Source organism: Notothenia rossii, assembly GCF_949606895.1.
Source record: "Notothenia rossii genome assembly, chromosome: 5".
Lineage (NCBI taxonomy): Eukaryota > Metazoa > Chordata > Actinopteri > Perciformes > Nototheniidae > Notothenia > Notothenia rossii.
In genome coordinates this window covers 63,090,112-63,110,056 of record NC_136903.1, presented here as the reverse complement: position 1 = coordinate 63,110,056, position 19,945 = coordinate 63,090,112, and the positions used below count along the sequence as shown (strand labels likewise).

At 39.1% G+C, this 19,945-nt stretch overlaps 2 protein-coding genes across 2 annotated transcripts in view; one reads left to right on the top strand and one right to left on the bottom strand.

Annotated features, from left to right (window-relative positions):
* LOC307039121 (large ribosomal subunit protein eL22-like) overlaps positions 1–14,958 on the bottom strand; it is a 42,401-nt gene extending 27,443 nt beyond the window's left edge. Inside the window, exon 1 of the mRNA XM_079680935.1 lies at positions 14,937–14,958. Coding sequence (XP_079537061.1) covers positions 14,937–14,943 — 7 coding nt within the window. The 5' untranslated portion in view covers positions 14,944–14,958. The remainder of the gene's footprint in view (positions 1–14,936) is intronic.
* rnf207a (ring finger protein 207a) lies at positions 8,002–16,770 on the top strand. Its single transcript, XM_079680934.1, is given in 8 exon segments — positions 8,002–8,224; positions 10,699–10,876; positions 11,499–11,684; positions 12,385–12,436; positions 12,543–12,660; positions 13,597–13,689; positions 15,010–15,085; positions 15,088–16,770. Coding segments are annotated over 8 exon segments (951 nt in total). The 5' UTR covers positions 8,002–8,129; the 3' UTR covers positions 15,241–16,770.
* Positions 16,771–19,945: the final 3,175 nt, after the last annotated feature.

Below are 19,945 nucleotides of genomic sequence, written 5' to 3'. Positions count from 1 at the left end.
CTCGTCTGGCAATACGGGAGCTACAATATCCCATAGTGAGACATCGAACGGAGTGTTACGAATGAGAACTATAGGTTACTTACGTAACCCCAGTTCTCAGAGTAACATGAAGTGAGATGTCTCACCAGACGGCCCTCCTTGCTATGGTGAAGCGAGAAGAGGTGCTTATTTTGAATGATGCATGCGGCGTAGCGCAAGCTACTTATAGGGGGTAGATTCCCTGACGCTGACGTCAAGATCACCAGCCAATCAGGATTGGCGTAATGAGATTGATGCTTCTGTTTGCTCCGCGATGATGCGCATCCCATAGTGAGACATCTCACTTCATGTTACTCTGAGAACTGGGGTTACGTAAGTAACCTATAGATTTCTCCATAGGATTTTAGAAAATAGCTCAAAATAAGATCTGTGGGAAACGTACCTGTTAGATAAATGCACGTTTTGTTCAGCCGGATAATATCCACATGTCTACTCTACTTTTATAATTTTCGAATCATAAATCTATCGATTAGATTTATGATAGACTTTTGAAACTACAAGAAGATAAGGAGGACTTTTACAAACAAGTAATAGAGATTTTTGTCCAGAAGGATAGCCAAATGGACTTCATCTTCAAGCCAAGGTAAGAACGCAATTTGATTGAAAATGGGATCTTACTAAGAGAGAACAATTCAATATTTAAATGATAAAATTACATTTTTTGGGTATCCTTTTGTTGAACTGTCTGTTTAAAATTAATCGAAGCATCAGACAAAAAAAGCTTTTGAAAATAATATTATATTTTGATTTAGGTCAAAATATTATATTTGTAAACCTGAAGAGTCAGTGCCAGTGCCTCACCAGCCACTGCAGGTCACTGCAGAAGCTTATATATAGACATCTAAGTTTTCTGTGCTCCACCACTTTTGTACATATAGAAACGCCACTGTGAATGACTAAATCAATCCATAAAAGACTAAATTAATAAATAATTATAATAAAAATATAATAAGAATCAGAGCATCAATTCAAGCTTTTTACACTTACCCTTCAGGTTCAGGTGTTTTATTTGTACACGTAGGTAGATTTTGTTAGTTGTTAAAAGACTGGCATCCATTGTGACACATTTTAGAAAACAACTCAAACAGGCAAGTCTTAATAATAAAAAAATCTTTACCCTATGCTTTCAATTTAACATTTATTCTGAAAAGTAACTGCAGTTTCTAGTATTAAAGTACAAGGGAAATTAAGCATTAAATAAAATGGCTCGAGTGACGTACAAGTAGGTTAAAATTGTACTTGAGCAAAATATATACGTTCTTCCTGCCTTTTATGAATGTGCTATGAATATGATGGTTCTTACCTTCTAAAGTGTGCAGTTAGTTTTGGGATCCGTCTAATACCATTTAATCTCAGTGTCAGTCTGCTGGTGTCTCATATTGCATGCAGCTTGTTTGAAATGCACCCTTTCATCTCAGTTTTTTGTTTTTGTTTCAGGTGCACCTCGTCACCTGCTCGGCTTTCCTCAGCTCAGCCAACAAGTTTGAATTTTTGGACATGGGCTACGTGAGTGCAGACACATAAACTATGTATGGATATGTGTAGCTTTTCATGATCATTTTGATCAAATATGAATATAGAGTGGCAGTGATGCAATACAAGACATATGTTGGCATGAAAGAGAAGCGGGAGAGGTAGGAGTGAATACCAAAGAAAAGGAATAAAAAGGTTCATGTTTGTCACATTATCAGTGTTTCTGAAACCCTTACAAAGAGCTTAATATTTATACTAAGGACACTTTTTTGGCAAAAGACACACTGCTGTATGAGCTGGCATTGCTCTTAAATGGAGGCTGTCCATAATGTCCGGATGTTCTTGCTTACACAGCAACTCATGGAGAGGCTGAAGCGGATTGTAAAGCTCCCTCATCGACTGAGACCGGTGCAGAGCAGCAAAGTGAGTACCGAGCTGCCCTAACGCACAGATGGAAAAGGTTACGTTTAGAATGTGCTCCGCTGCAGTGTGCTGATTAGTTGTTGCACTTGTTCCCAATGCACTTTCATCTTTTTTTCTCCTCCGTGGCCCTAAAGCACAGAACACATTTTTTTCTTATAAGAAAATTGAGTTTCAGTGCCTTCTAAGAATATTATTATTAGAATATTATTATATCATTGATATACACTAGAGTGATATCAGTATGCACCGATATGCACTTTAGATGGTAATTACATTTCATCCGCTTGTGCCTGCACTCGGCACAAGGACAATAACGTTCAATTATTATTTGTCCTAATCTAATGGAAGCTTTAATCATTTAAATATTTATTTTGGTTTCATCTGACCATATGACATTCTCCCAATCCTCTTCTGGATCATCTAAATGCTCTCTAGAAAACTTCAGACGGGCCTGGACATGTACTGCTTAAGCAGGGGGACACGTCTGACACTGCAGGATTTGAGTCCCTGGCGGCGTAGTGTGTGACTGATGTTAGCCTTTATTACTTTGGTCCCAGCTCTCCGCAGGTCATTGACTAGGTCCCCCCGTGTGGTTCTGGGATTTTTGCTCACCGTTCTTGTTATCATTTTGACCCCACGGGGTGAGATCTTGCGTGGAGCCCCAGATCAAGGGAGATTATTAGGGGTCTTGTATGTCTTCCATTTTCTAATAATTGCTCCCACAGTTGATTTCTTCACACCAAGCTGCTTACCTATTGCAGATTCAGTCTTCCCAGCCTGGTGCAGGTCTACAATTTTGTTTCTGGTGTCCTTTGACAGCTCTTTGGTCTTGGCCATAGTGGAGTTTGGAGTGTGACTGTTTGAGGTTGTGGACAGGTGTCTTTTATACTGATAACAAGTTCAAACAGGTGCCATTAATACAGTTAACAAGTGGAGGACAGAGGAGGCTCTTAAAGAAGAAGTTACAGGTCTGTGAGAGCCAGAAATCTTGTTTGTTTGTAGGTGACCGAATACTTATTTTCCACCATAATTTGCAAATAAATTCTTTAAAAATCAGACAATGTGATTTTCTGGATACCTAGGATGAAAATGACAGGCCTCTCTCATCTTTTTAAGTGGGAGAACTTGCACAATTGGTGGCTGACTAAATACTTTTTTGCCCCACTGTATGCCCAGATTTAGCCAATAGGCTCATGTTCATCTACAGTTAAACCCAATATAGAATATACACATACAACGGCAGATGCATCAGAACTTTACCATAACTAAACATCTCTAATGACCACAACATTTTTAAAGAAAAATTCAGTTTTCAATTATTAAGTATAATTTCTGGATGTTTCATGTGTGTATGGTTCATAATGTTAAAGGGGCCCTATAATGCTCTTTGGGCTTTTCCCTTGCCTGTATTGTGTGATATAGGTTAAGTAAATGGTGTGCAAAGGGTTAGGTTTAGGGTAGGATCTGCAAAGGCTAGAATCCCAAAGTTCCCCCAGATGGAGTTTCTCTCCCACACAGTCCACAAGTGTAACATATTGATGTCATTATGTTACGGCAGTAAAAAAGGATTTTAAGGCACTGGGGCTGCCTGAAACGCGCCCATTGGACATAGTTTACTTCCATAATATAGTGACATTACTCTGTAACACTGGGGCTCCTATTTGCTAGTGCTCCAACACATTGTACGTGATGGGCTAAGTGGCGGGACATCTCTAAGTGGTTAGCCAATCACAACAGAGCCAGACAGCTAACCAGTCAGAGCAGACTGGGCTCTGGTTTCAGACAGAGGGTGAAAAGAGGTGCTGCAGCACAGGCAGTATGAGAAAAGAAATATAGACCTTTTTGAAACATTGAAGCATGAAGAAATATCACAGTAGAGACACAGATAAGCACATCATATTATACGGTAATGGGCATGATAGTGTCCTTTTCTTTTTGATAATGATGCGAGATTCATTATCTTAACCAATATTTTGTAGGGCTGTCTGCAAGAATAGTCATTTTTCTGCCAACGCTGGATTGTAATTGTCTTTTATTCCGGCCTTCTTTTATTTGAGTTGTTTTACTCATTTACTTTTGGCCCAGTTAGGAGTGTTTTGCTTTCAGTTTTTCATTGAAACCTAAAGAATAATATGGCAGAAAAGAAGTTCCCTTGTCCCACACCTCTAAGTGACTTTATATATGTGTCCCTTAGATCAACACAGACTACAGGATTGAGTTTGCCCGCTGCCTGGAGCCCTTATTGCTGCTGGGTCAGCGCTGCCCTCCCTCTGTTTCCGGATCTATAAGTGTCGCAGCAAGGTGAGATCATGTACCTGCTGCCACATACCATTTAAATGTAATCCCTAAAAAAAACTCTGAGGTTTTGCTTTACAACGTGCTTATACTGCCTGAATTTGACCGTGGCATTGTTTGGATTCTTCCAAGAAAGCATAAAGTCTGGGCAGAAAATGTCACACTTGTGAAGAATGCAAACAGAAAATCTGTGATTGGTTTGCTCGTACAGATGGTAGACAGTGATGACTGCAGTGACAGGAGAGGAGGCGCCATGCTGAGTCTCACTATGGCAGTTATGCTATCCATCAGTAAGCTCTGTGCACTGATATGTTTATGCAAGTCACCTTGTTGCATAGTTGGGAAGGCAGCAGTACATCCTGATTTAGAAAGAGACCGTTTTGCTGCAGCCAGGCCACAAGCACAGCAGATAACACGATAAGGTGGAAGAAAGTCATGTGGTGCAGTACCTGGAAGGAGATGTTTTCATTTGTTGATGTTTTTGAAGCAGTGGGTGAAGAAGTACTCAGATTTCTATCTTAAAGGGACCCTTTATTACTTTCCTGTGGTGTGTTATATACACTGTTTTGGCGCGAGTAAATGGTCTGCAAATGTTTCTCTGCCACACTCCAGCCCTGCCATTGGACTCCTTTGGTTTCTTCCGAGACATAATGACATCACTACTTATCACTACTAGTGCTTCTATATTTGTATTCTAACCAATCAGAGCAGACTGGTGCTGCAGTACAGGCAGTATGAGAAAAATAAAGAGCTTTTTGAACATTAAAGCATGGAAACGTGTCACAGTCGAGGCACAAAATAAAATGATGAAACCTGAAAATGTGCAGAATAGGGCCTCTTTAAAGGGAGGGAATCCTCATGACACGCATTTTTAAATAATTATCATCCGATAAAACAGACCAGTCTCTGCCAGTCTTTTTTTCTTTTTTTTTAATCCGATGACGTTATCAGTGATTTTAAGCTGATTAATTACCTAAATAACATCAACCCTGTGGGCGGCGCCATTTCGACGAGTCACATGACTTATTTTACCGGAAGTGAAGTGAACTATGTGTTTGGTGTCGAGGACAAATTGACATATGTGCTTTGTTCATGTTGTTTACTCTAGTTACTCTCACAATTCTATTGAAATATGCCTCATTGTATCGCGAAACATTGCCACAATTCGGATAAGAACAATCCACGGAATGTTCCGTGTGCACTTGTGCTCCGTGAATGCTCCGGAATGCTTTCTTTATTTGATTGATTAACTACTATGGAATTTATTTAACTACATTGTAACATTATTATGTTAGGCAGGGCTGCCAACACTCACGCATTGAGCTTGAGAGTCACGCAATTAACCCATATCTCACGCATCACTTGCCTTTCCTCACGCTAAGTTTTCGTACAAAACAAATGTATATAAATATAAAAATAAAGTGAAGGAACAGCAAACCGAGTGTTCTACGAAATGAGAGGGTCTTCTGGCTTAGTTCAGTAAAGTTGGAACGATATTGGAAGATTCTGATTTCACGGATCAATAACTCATGAAAACGTTATTCAGACACAAATGACGTCTCCTAAGTACCGTGGTAAGGTTGACAACAAACTACAATCACATTTTGATTTAAAAAAAGCCAATAGGCGCCGTCCTCCGAGCTGGGCACATTACATATAGGTCTCTATCCGCAGCCGGAGAAGAAATGAGTGCTCTGCTCAGGGACCATCTGCAAAGTGCAACTCCCAAAAAAGAGTCACTATTATACAGCTTATTACTACCAAACTCACCACACACATCAATAGTCTCCTGGTGGTAATATTACAGTAAGGAGTTTGGAAGAATATGCTTTTGAATAATTTTGGGGAATATTTATAATGTAAAATCTTCAATAAATATGGCATCATCTTAAATAACTTTACTATTATACAGTATATTTCTACCAAACTCACTATTTGCATTGTTGTTGTTTCTGTTTCTAAAACAATGAGAGGGAGAGCTCTGTCCTGTCAGACTGAGAGATAACTACAGCTCAGTGAGGTAAGGGACTCTGTTTAGATACTTTAGTCTAGTTATCTCAGTGGGTCTCATACGTTTTGGTCATCATTTATGAGAATAAATGAAAAACAGTTATGAAATACTATATGACAGTGAAACAAGAATACAGTTTAAAAGGTGAGTGATTTGTAAAATATCCATAAAGAAAAAGAAAATCTGTTTACCATAAATTAATTTTGCTCTCAAAGTGCACCAGGTTGATGCATTTAACTTCAATATTTAAAAAAAAAATCTTCCTGGGGGAGCATGCCCCCGGATCCCCCTAGAGGAGATGAGGACCCCCCCCCCCCCCCCCCCCCCACTTATAAAATATCACTTGATTGTAAGAGTTACGGGTATACTGTGTATATGCGTATTCCACTGTAGCCCGGTACATTAATGGGAAAACCTGTACATGTTCAATACATTTGTAACACTGTACACATGAACGTTTCTTTTTTCGGTTCACCAAAACACAATCTCACTCCAAGCTGAACTCAAATGTTGGCAGCCCTGTGTTAGGACTCCTAGCCTACATTGTTCTATAAAGAGTGCATTCTGTAGATATGCTTTTTGATTTATTTTATCATGGCTATACTTAGTAAAGTTTTGGTTTGGAAAATTATCTGTCATTGTCCTTCATGTCCTTGCCATGCAATTGTAGACAGAATCCATTGGACACGCTTTAGAATTAACAACCATAAACTTCTTATTGAATAGGGTCGATACACAAATACTCCTGTAAATGACAGGTTGTGCAAATATTGCCATGAGATTGAGGATGAAAATCATTTCCTCCTAGAATGTAAACGTCATTATAAAAAATGTTGATAAAGTCAATTCAATCTTTAATCCAGAACTTCCTAACCAAATAAAATGTCTTTAGTTGATATGTCCATTAATAATAATAATAATAATAATAATAATTGTAAAGTATATAATGCTAAGAAGAAAGGGCTGTACCCGTCAAATGTACCCACCTTTCATTTATTGGTTCAACCAAAGAGGTGCGTTTCACATCCTTCATGGCAACCAGTGCTGTTCTCAATACAGCTTTTTCTAACACCACAGTGTCGAATTCCCTGTGTAAACATATGCAATCCAAGTCGTCTGTGAACAGTTTATTTTCAAGCTCTTCAAGCTTATGACAACATATGCTCATAAGAGGATTGTCCATGGCTACACACCGAATTCGTATTTATTAGATAATTACTTTCTTTTAACTACAGATTACTCTTAATAATCAGTGGAGTAAAAAGTACAATATTGGCTTTTAAAAATGTAATGGAGTAGAAGCAAAGAGTAGTATAAATAAAAATACTTCAACATTTTTACTTCAATACAGTAATTACAGTTATACAGTAAGTCACTACATTCCCCCATGCTTAAAAATCAAGTGATACATTACATTTAATCGCTAACAACCTAAAAAATCGGACAATGACACAAAGTATTTTCCATTCTAGATTGCTTGTCCTTTAATCACCTGCCATTAGAGCTTCTCAGAACAAACATGTTTGTTCTTGTTCTTCTGCTGCGTGTCCCTTCACCTCACACACTCACACTCCCCTGACCGGTTTAATTTCCACATCAGTGTCCCCCAACTGTTCACAGGTCCTTAAGCCCACCCACTAAGGCCAGCATACTGACAACCCTCCTCTCCAACTTGCCTAGCGCTCTGCCAGTGCAGAGCAGAGTGGGCCGGGACAGGAGGCCGGCCGGCTGGCACTATTTTTATCGTTATTTCACAGAACTCTCCAGGATTCATCTGGAAGTTGGCATGCAGGAGCGACCGGGACGCTTTGTTCCCGGCCGCTGATGTCACAGCTTTAACGAGTCTTTAGTTGGCGTCAGTGATGGGTTAGGGTTAGACGTCCAGAGGATGACATGTGTGTGGCAGAGGGGAGAGATCCATGCTTTAGCCTGTTGCATCAACACGGGGCAAGAAGGAGCGAATAGGAGCCTACCAGAGCCCAGGTAATCTAAATCTATTAATGCATTTTAAGTCATTGCAAAATTACATTATCATTTTGAAATATAATTGTTTAATTATAGATGCCATGGTGGGTTTTTTTTGTAACAGGATCTGTACCAAACAAGGATTTTCATTATGTCTGTATCTATGCAGCACCACAATAATTCATTCAGAATATTTTCACATATTTTGCCTTATCAAATATTGTCCTTACTATGATTTAGATATTGCACTAAAATAAATTAAATAATTGCAATTTCGATTTATTTTGCAGCCCTAATTGCAGTTTATTCTCTGTATAGTAGGGGGTACAGCGTCTGACGTGTGCCTTCACTTGCAGTGTGAACTCCCTAATAAATATGTATTTTTTATTTGACTTTCTTGAACATTTATGGAAGATCAGGTTAACACTAATGTGTTTTGCAGACTGGATAGAGTGGTGAGCCATTCGCTGTTTTTTAAACTTTTTTCTCAGTATCTTTTGATGCTGTTGACAGTGTAAGATATTAGGGATGGGAACGATTAATCGAATATTCAAATATTTCAAGAATCGTCTCCGCACCCGTCTCTCCCCTGAGTAGACATGCTCATATTCTTAAACAAGAATGAGTATTGAATAGCTGCATTCTGTGCATAGGCCCTGTCATAGGTTGTTGATCTCTGTTGTGATAGGGTTACGTTACCCTGACCCGTTATGCTGTTCGTGTATGATCCCTCTTTAATTTAAAAACCAAGTTATGTTTTAAGCATAAAGCTGTAGGCCTATAGCTGTCAACTGTTCAAACTGTAATCACCAGTTCAATACATTTGATAAATTCGACTTGGTTTCTATAATTATTTGAACATGTATTTATTCATTTTTCAAAATATTTCTTTTTTTGTCAAAATTTTTCCGACATCTTTTTTTTCTTATAGGATATGTACATTTCGGCTAATTGGTTAACCGTTTTTTTGGGGGTCGAATATTCGAATATACATTTGCTTTAAAATTCCCATCCCTATAAGATAACAGTCGTTACACAAGGTGCTGAACTCTACAGTACTTCAGTTCACAGACGGAGGAGGAAATGAGCCGTTTCTCTCCGTATGGTTACTCAGAAAGGCGCCCACACCGTGAAGCCTGTTGCTCTGAATGTGTTGTTGTGTCTGATACTTCTTCAAATGGCTGTCTGAAAACTTGTTCCTGCACTTGTGAGCAGCTAACGCAGGATGCAAAGCGGGCAGGGGATGGTGGACGGCCAGCTGGCTCGCCCCATTTGTTCTAAAATCACAGAACAGAAGCAAAGTTTTACTGCCATTTCCTTCCATACAACCGATGCTGCTGCTTTAGTGCTGCCAACGTCTCTAATTGGCTGTGTGGGGACACAGGCTGCATGCTCTGGGGACAACTTTAATACAGCAATGTGAGGGAATGTATTCACACCTAGGCTTCTGCAGAATGGCTTCAGGGCAGTTATGCTGCGCTAGGCATGAAGCCAAGACTACGCTCATACCAGCAGAAATGTATGTTTGTGTAGTTGTTTGGATTTCAGCCGAACATACATTTTTTCATAGTCCTGGCAAAAGTGAAGAGGTGTTACTGTTGTGATTGCCAAGAAGCGTTCTGAGGTACTGTACTTCAGACACAGTCTTAATTTTTAGCAGGTATTTATGATCAAGGAAGAATTAGGTTATGAAAAAGCAAACATAGTCTGACAATGCACAAGGATAAATACATAACCACATTAACACAAGAGTATGTGAATAAATAGATTTAACTGTTGTGTTTTTTGTCCTGGACATGCTTTTTTTGGTTACTTTGAAACATGGGTGTATACAAAAATGAAGTCAGCAGACCACCAGGAGTTACAGCTTTATCCAACATCTTTCAACAAAGTTGCATTTATACATACAAAAGAAACTTTGAGAATTTAGAAATAAATGTCAAACAACTCAAATTGAATGAGTTAAATATTGATTTAGTTGAAATTAAGAGTTGGGTTAGCATTTGACCTAATTAGCCACACTTGAGTGAAGCTCTTAGCGGGAGCTGTTCAGCAGCATGAGTGGCTGTACTACAGAAACAACAATTTGGATGTTTTTTAAAGTAGAGAAAGATATATTTATAATTTCTTAGTAAAATACAAAGTAAATGCAGTGTGGGGATTTATGTGTTTTTTAGCACAGGACAGATAGTGAATGATAGAGGGAAGTGAGCATCCTTAATGGATATTCTGGGTGTTTTGCATTAAATATGCACACCATTTTCAAACTGATTTCTTAGATGGCGAGGTCTTATGGCCAATAACTGGTAGTAATACAAAATATGATCAGACCTGACTGTTACCAGCAATACAATTTTATGGATGCAGTACATTTTGGAGTACATTCTTTTTAATATTAGGCTTTATTCCTACTTTAGAATTAAAAAAACGTGGCTAGCTACATCATCATGTTATGAAAGTAGCAATCATGATTATTCCCCCCCCCCTTTCAGGCACCAGTCTCCCCTCTCCGTGTGCTGCCGCTCCCCGTCCCTCAGTGAGATGCCGCTGGGCTCGGTGTGCGGGCGGAGGCCCACCTGTCACCGCAACATCTGCACCAAGGTGCTGCTGGCGGAGGGGAGGGAGACCCCCTTCACCGAGCACTGCCGCAACTATGAGAACATATACAGGGTGAGTGCTGTGTGTGACCATTTCTGACTAACTGATGTGTTAGCAACTTAGCAACAGCAGCTGTGTGAGGCTGTGCTTGGACATAGTTTTGCTTTTAGCTAAATTATATATGATCAATATGCTAAAATGCTTATATTTACCAGTTATGACATTTACCACGTTCTCTGACTATTATAAGCTCAGTTGTGGCTGATAGGAAAGTTCATTAGCAAGAATTTGCTCATAAATTAAGAAATTGATGAAAAGTTTGGAGATGATCAACATTTGTACAATTCATGCTGTGAGTAACACAGGGTTAACCTATTAAAATGAGAGCGGACCTGAATCAGGGGGCAGATACACAGATTATTGTGTATGCTTTAAACGTTGAAATACAGTATAGTTGCTTTGGTTCTACACTGGTTCAAACGGCTGCAGCAACTTCTCTTCCTGGGATGATCCTCTGATCCTCAAGAAAAACAATCTAGAAGCAGCACATGAACCCCTCAGGGAGAAACAAGGTGTTCATGCTCAGATGCACTTCACCTGGCATCTGTACACTATCAGATATGCTGCTTTAAAGACTTTAAAGAACCTCCTGAGTGTCATTTCCTATGTCCTGTATGTGCTTGTGTGTTTGAAGACTCTCCAGACAGAGATTCAGAATCTGAAGGACCAGGTCCAGGAGCTGCACCGGGATCTGACCAAGCACCACTCCATCATCAACACAGAGACGATGGGAGAGATCATGGAGAGATCGCTGAACATCGACAGTAAGATAGCTTCACAGCACTCCACCGTGGAAACTATGAGAGTCATGTTCGAGGAGGTGGGTCAATCAGAATCACACGTTATGGTCATCATACTCAGGTACAACGGAAATGTGCAGGCTTTTCTCGAATCAGTTAAAACAGAAACAAATGAATAAAAGCAGTGATGAAAGCAATAGTATAAACAGTTATAGCAGCAAAGAGTAGAATAGAAAAGGAACAAACATTGTCCTTTAACCCCTTTTTAAATGTAGATCACAGCTTTAGTTACCTTGAACGTCTGTATTACTGATAACAGGTATTATCAACTAATCAGTTATCATGTACTTTAATGGATTAAGATACCAGGAAGTATAAAAAGTGATTCAATTTAGCTTCTTCTCTACAAGCTGCAAAATGTAAATTATTTTCACATTAACGGATCACTAATTATGAACCAGTGATATAATACATACTGTGACAATGATCATTTTGCATAATTAGTACTTTAATTGTAATTTGAATCTAATACTTGTGTTCTTATATGAAGTAAAACAACTGAATGCATGAGTTTAACTGAGTGTTTCTACACTGCAAGGAACATTTGTCCTCCATCAGTACCTCTAGCTGCTACTAACAACATAGTTTTCACCCATTTGTATTCATTTTAGCCTGCTAGGAATGCAGACGGAGGGAAAATAAATGTCAAGGTATCCCTCGAGTCTAATGACAGTAGCGTGTGGTATTTCATGATCATTAACTTTTTCCCTCTCCATTCAGATCTGGGAGGAGACTTTCCAGAGGGTCACTAATGAGCAGGAGATCTACGAAGGTATGTCTTCAAAACGAACACATTATCAGTCAAACGTTTACATTTATCACGTTGTATATTTTTGATGTTCTTGTTTTGTTCCATTTCCTTGATCTGCATGTTCCAGCCCAGCTGCATGACCTGTTGCAGCTGAAGCAGGAGAACTCATACCTCACCACCATCACCAGACAGATCAGCCCCTACATCCTCTCCATTGCCAAGGTCAAAGAGAGACTGGAGCCCAGGTGTTGTATTAAAGGATATATTACCCCTATATTGTCCATCTACTGCCATATTGGCTGACTGAAGACAGTGATTGGAAGAAAATGGAATTCCTTGTTATGATATAAAGTACCACTGCAGGTAGCATGGGTATGTAGGTATTTTATTGACATTGATAAGAGAGTGACAGCAAGAAATACTGCATTTACAAATTGAAAAGTAAACAAGTCAGTGCTGCTTTTTTCACTATTAAAGCAGTTTTGTAATTTTGCTTTTTAAATGACATTCGATTAAATTGGAGACATGTATGATAAGGCTTAATAATTTTTAATTAAAACGCCGCATTATGACCATTGTAGGTAAAATTGTAATTATCAGTGATTCCGATAATAGTCTTTATTCCTTGACAAACAACAACCATTTTTTCAGATTTCTTTCTTAAATGTACCGCTCGAATGGAAATTACAACTGAATTATATCTCAGAAATTCAGATTTCAGAGATATATTCTCCAGGCTGCAGAAGCTACATTATCGTTATAAAAACAATAGTTTTATTTATTTTTATTTTAAACTCGTACTCTCTTTGTATCTCATACCTCTGTCTCAAAAAGCTCCACTGTTGTCCAAAAACGGTTCAAATAAACATCAGTGAGGCACACTGTGTCACTAGTTGACATGCTCCTTCATTACCTTGAACACACACACTGTCCTTTATCTCAACTCAATTCCAAATTCCCTTTTTCTTTGCTGTCATACATCACTGGACCTTCACATTTCTATTCATCTGAAGCTGAACATTTTCCCAAATAATACACTATTAACTCCTGTTTGCATTATGTTTGCTTAAAATGACCCGAAGTTTACATAACAATTAAGAAATTGACTTGGAGCTAAATGCCACAGAGTTTAAAGCTGGTTTTCTTCTTTGTGTGTGAATATTCCTAAATGTATTTTCTAGGTTTCAGGAGGCTAAAAAGCAGCAGGACGACCGCACAGAAACTATGCTGAAAATCTATGAAGACAACACAATCGCCAAAGACAGTCGAGAAAGGTACTGGCATACACTGCTCTATATGTATATGAAATAGACGTTTTCAGCCATAGAAACCAGTACGTTCATAAGCCATCATCACTGAGCATAACACATGTTGTTTGTTTTATGATGTGGTAAACATCTCAAAGCTGTATGTGATGATTTAAGGGCCGCACAATGTGCCTACTATCAGCAGATTTCCCTGGCTGTGTTTTCATAAAACATCGGAGTTGTGCATTGTGTAGGGAAGTTCTTCGTGATGGATTTTATGTGCAAAACTCAGGAAGAAGAAACATAAAGCAGTTATTTTGTGATTAATGTTCTAAAATGGCAGGCCTGTTGCACCACTCGATCGTATATTTGGTACCTTACAAATCTGACAAAAAACTAAATTTGTGATAAAGAACAGCTCAGATGTCCCATTTAATTACAGGTTTAGCAGAGGGAGTATAGGGGTATGTAACCAATATATCAGCATGTATTAAAGAGGCCCTATTAAGCTGTTTGGGGGATTCCCTTTCCTCTAGTGTGTTATATAGGTTTTTGTGCATGAATTTTCTCTCCCACACACTCCAGGCTTCCGTAACACTTCCGTAACATTGTGACATCAATACATAACACTTGTGCTTCTATTGGCTAGTGCTCTAACACATTGTACATGTAGGCTAAGCGTTTGGGACATCTCTAATCACAACAGAGCTGGTCAGCTAACCAATCAGAGCAGACTGGGCTCTGGTTTCAGACAGAGGGTGAAAAGAGGTGGTGCAGCACAGGCAGTATGAGAAAAATACATACCTTTTTGAACATTAAAGCATGTAAACATGTCACAGTAGAGGCACAAAATATACAAATATGAACCGGAAAATCAGCATAACATTACTTATTACTGCCGATTTTTATTTGTATTCCATATTTTATTCCTTTTTATTCCATTCCATTGCAATGTAAATACTCTTATGTTTATATTTTACTATATTTTTTTGGTTATTTTAAAGATTTGTTCTAGTTCTCTATCTGTGTTTTAATTGTTGTTTTACTTTTATGTATCCACCACGACACCTAGTCAAATTCCTCGTAAGTGTAAACCTACCTGGTAATAAACTTCTGATTCTGACCTCTAAATATTAGTTCATTTGTTGGATTTTTTATTTCAATTTTGTTCTATTTAGTACAGACAAAAGATACAAATAAAAGACACAACATTATGATGAGATGACAATACCAGCTCACACAAATAATAAATAATAAGGGTACAAATGACTTACCTAGCATATTTATACATCTATGTTCTTGTATTGGATTTGGGAGTGAAGCAGCTCATTTATTCTTTCTTGACAGTGACAGCCAGAGTTGTGTCACAGATCAAGACAGACACAAGAACAGCCATCCACTGATGCTGGAGTCGGGGGAGAGCTCTGTAAAGACCAATCGCTCCGGCAGGCCGAGGGTTCCCGTGGAGACGTCCATCCACAACGAAAAGCCTTCATAAACACCGTGACATTTCTGCCCCCCTCTCTCCCGCCCCCCGCCCCTGCTCCTGTGCAGCAATGTGCCTTAATTCAGACATAACAAGCTCGGGACAGGGTGTCACTTCCTCTGCTGTCTGCATAATATTTTCTCAGCTGTGGGAGGAAAGACCCTACCCAGAGGTACATATTGAACATGGGACTGGAAGACTAAAATAGACAAACATCATGAAGAATTTTTTTTGTGATATTCAAGAGCCATGGAGGGCTCAAAAAGTGAATAGAGTGATGCAGGGATGATGTAATTTTTTCTAGGCCAACCTGGAAGTTAGCATGTTAGCAAGTGCTCCCTCTAGCAACAGGATTTTTCCATTTAAAATAAGCTCTGTAGCAAACACAAGTATATGAGAAATACACATTTTATTTAGCAGAATAATCCCACATATTAATAACACTTTTATAATTGATGTAGAGAGTAAATGCAATCGCCAGGAATAGGCTATAGACAAACGACACAGTCACATGGCTGAGCAGCCCTAGCGCTAAGCTAAAGCTTAGCTTAAGCTAAAGGCAGCCAAACAAAGGCGGCTAATGTTCTTCAAGTCTCATTGAGTCACTTTTTATCAACCACCTCTTTATATGACAAATTGAAGTGTCAGACGTTCACCAGTGGGGTATTTACTGACGTGTTTTATGTCGTAAAAACAAACATTCATGCCTCTTAAGCTTGCGTTCACCACAGACCTTATTCCAGGCATATTTCATTTCATTTCAAACCTTTATTTATCCAGGTGTATCCCATTGAGATCATTGATCTCTTTTTCAAGGGAGACCTGACCTAACCAAAAGTACGTCAAAAAACACATTGACAAGGGAATCCGAAGTGTTAAAATGCTGAATAATTTCTGGCTTTTAGGAATCCATTCCTGCACCACACCTTTATTTCCTTCCTTTATTTTTTGTTTGGTGCAGTAGGCCTATGCTGAGTGTGCATTATCACAGCGCATGTGGAATTGGTTTTTGCAGTATCTTTTCTTTGCATAAAACATTTTGTGACAGCTCTGATGTAACATGGCAAATGCAATGATGTGTGTGTGTTTGTATGTGTGTGTCACTGTGTGTGAGTGTGTGTCACATGTTGACGTGTGTCTCGTCTCCTACAAAATGAGGCAGTTATTTCCAGGATGTCTGCAGGTTTTTTTTCTCCTGCAGTTTCTACATCTACATGCAAGAAGTGGAAAAGGTTGAATTACAGAGGTGTGGAATGTAAATGGCCTTGCCTTAACCTCGATTTCTTGCTAGCTTTTTTAATTCCAAACTCATCCTTATTTTCTCAGCCGACCAAGGCACTTTCTACTGTAGGAAATATATTCCTCTTGGTTTGTCTCCATGAGTCAATGTCAGCAGCTAAGCTAAGGATTTGCCCTGCAGGAAAACACCAGGTACTGTAAGGTTCCTTTCCTCATACTTCCCCTTTCCTCCAGTCCCCCCCAATCTATTCTTAATCATTCTGAAACCTTCAACAGATGCTATAGTAAAACGGACAAAAAATTGAACATAAAGGTATTTACCTTCTTGCCGCAAATGCAGGAAGATTAAAAGGAGCTGCAATAAATCAGCAAGAACATTTGAATTTGAAATGATTTGCTGACCCTGAAGGCTTTTTTGAAGGACTTTTTTTTGCATAGAAAAACAACATATTTAAGAAGCACAGAGCTTAGCACACATGGGTGCCTCAAGGTGAAACCTCCCCACCTGCTACCAGCACAGAGACAGGAACAGCCCCTATTCCCGGCCGAGGTATACGGACGGTAATGAGGAGCTAGACTGATGGCTCCGGCTCTCACGAGGAGAAGGTTATTTACATTACACAGCCCCAGCAAGTGGGTTTGTTCAGAACCGCTGCTTCACAGGAAGTATTGGGGTCATGCTGGCCTCAAGGAACAGTACCGCTCTGCAGAGGAGCCAGAGGTGCACATTCATTAAAAATACATCTGTGACAGCGGAGTAACAAATGGCTGTGCTTCTGCTCTGGTCCTGTACTCCCTCCCCGCAGTCATTCATCATCTGCACTTGTGCTACTGGCTCCATGTTCACTGTTCATTATTCTCCACCGCTCGGGGGGGGGGGGGGGGGGGGGGACAAAGGTTATTTCACTCCAAGAAAAAAGTTATGTTTTAAAGGTCTTCATGGACCATTTGGGGTTAAATCATTGAAATGTCTTTGGTAATTAAGAAGGGGACACACCTTTGCTCATTTTTTGTTTCAAAGGAAGTGTCATGTTTAGTCACTTACAGAAGAATCTTGCTTCCGATGCTTCATTTTCTAAGATTTCCATTACACAATCAAGACAACATTAAAGAAGAGAAAAGATCAAGAAAAAAATGAAAGTTTAATGATCTTGTTAGAAAAATTGGGTCACTGAAGAAATATAAGGGTGTGACATTAAGAAGAACACAATTAGAGCAAACAGAGCATATTGGGGATAAATCTACAAATGATGTTAGGTATAATGAGGCTGAAGATTCAGTTATGGGTCTTGATTATGTTGCTATATATAACTGCACTTGCATACAGAACTGCAATTCACTCCAAAGATTTTAACAAAAGAGATATGCCCATGATGGGCTGTGGCTTTTAAATGAAATGGGAGCACAGTGAGGGGCAGTGGTGTAGTGGGGATTTTTTTACTGGGTGGACGGCCGCTATTTTAATTAGGTCATTCCAAGCAATGCCACAAGTGCACACGCAAAATGGGCAGACAGGTATACAGAAACTACCGGTATGCTTAATCCTACTTTAGTTACTGTACTGCAAAAAGCAGACGGCGCGGCGCTCAATACACACAGACTCAAAACCATGGACACACCGGCACATAAGTTACATAAACAATGTATAGGCCTAAGTTGCATAAATGCTTGAGCTACAGTATAGAGTGGCAAAGTCCCTCCCCTTCCGGTGGACCTCCATGGGACCTTATTTCGGCAAAATTATGTATTGAAGTCAATGGAGAGAGAAAGATTATCTTTCGATCGTCACCAAGATTGCCGTCACTACTGTCTTGTCAAAAAAGGGATACCTCACTATCACCACAATGAAACACGTCCAGAAGAATGTCATGCAAAGCTGCCTGCCTTCCTTTGATTCTCTCTGAACTGCCTGATCTTTTTAATGTTTAATGTCAACCATTTGTGCAGATAGCATGAAGTACAAAAGATCGGCGATCGCCGATGCTAGCGTTAGCATTTCTCCCCCGGGCTTAAATGGTGTATTATAGAAGTATCACACCGGTGTGACAGTACTCTTCAAAGGGTTCACGAAATATGACTACTACTCTTACTGTTTAACATTTTGGGTTACTTAATGTTAGTTCATGTTAAGGCTAATAAAAATGACAAGGCTGTAATGCTAACTAAAGTGCGAGCTACTAGCTAGGTAGCTAACTTGATCCAGCCACTCCTGGTCCTTTCATCAGACGGGAAGCGAAAGAACGAGCAAGACCCATTGCTGGTATGATAACAACCTGGTACTAATAATAAAAATAATGAAATTCAATAACATGCTTTAACCACCAGGGGTCCCTTTCTATCAGCTGTGCACCTTTATGGTGTAAATACAGCCTATCTACCAATTGGATCAAATATAAAAGTCAGCTGCATTAGTGTTGATACTGCAACGAGATGTATTGTGTGAAGAGAAATGTAAGATGTTGTTTAATTGCTGATATATTTATGATCCAAGTCACGTTTTCAGTTTTGGCGGCAGTTCCTTGTGTTTGTCTAGAAGTCTTCTCATCAGGGCTCTATAAATAAAGAACTACGGCAGATATGTAATATTTAATGCAGCCGGACCGTGTATTACAATGCCGTTATGTGAAGAGAAAAGCAAGCACACTCGGAATAAAGTATTATTTTATTTAAAAAATATATTTTCGGTCTGTTTCCGGTATTTGTTTTATGACGATGTGATGTGAGATGACCACCTTGGTAACAATGAAAACGTTGTAGAGACACAATTTCCTGAAGTAATCTTCATAATAACTAGCAAACTAAAGATCATGTACATCCACTGCATACATAATCTGAAATAAAAACTAATATTTCTCACATCAAATGACATCAAAATGCATTTTAATGGCCAAACTAACTTTAAAATAGGCATTTTCCACCGAGAATAAAACGAAGTTCGGCCATGTTTTTTTTTTATGCAGGGAGAAATTTGAAGATCACGTGACATACATGCCAGCCATTGGAATGAATGGTGAAAAAAAACGTAGGGAGGCGTTTTTGTAGAAATACTACCTCCTACGTTGTAGACCAACGTAGTTATTACACGCTTTTTTGTGAGACTGGGTTGGTAATATATGGCACAATTCAAACGGGATCGAAAGATAAGCTTTCTCTCTCCATTGACTTCAATACATACTTTTCCGAAATAAGGTCGGAAGTAGATGGGCGTGACTTCACCACTAAGCAGACAGCGCTGCTTCTATCTCTCTCTATCTCCACTTTCAAAATCTATTGAAAACTCATAACAAACAAACAAAATTCCCAAGTTATCCTAAAATTAACTTATTTAGCTATGGTGCTACTAGCCTCTTTCTTCTCGTGAATCATATTTTTTTTTGAAAATAAGTCAAGTAACGGTTTTTTGCCTGCCATTATAGAGCTGTTTCGTTTGCGTTCTTGTGGGAAAGAGCTGCTGCAAAATCGGCGGGCGGCGAGCTGGTGGTGTCAACCTGGGGTCACGAGCATGATGACGAATCATAATTTTTTAAGGAAATCGTTTTTATTTTTTATTATAATTAC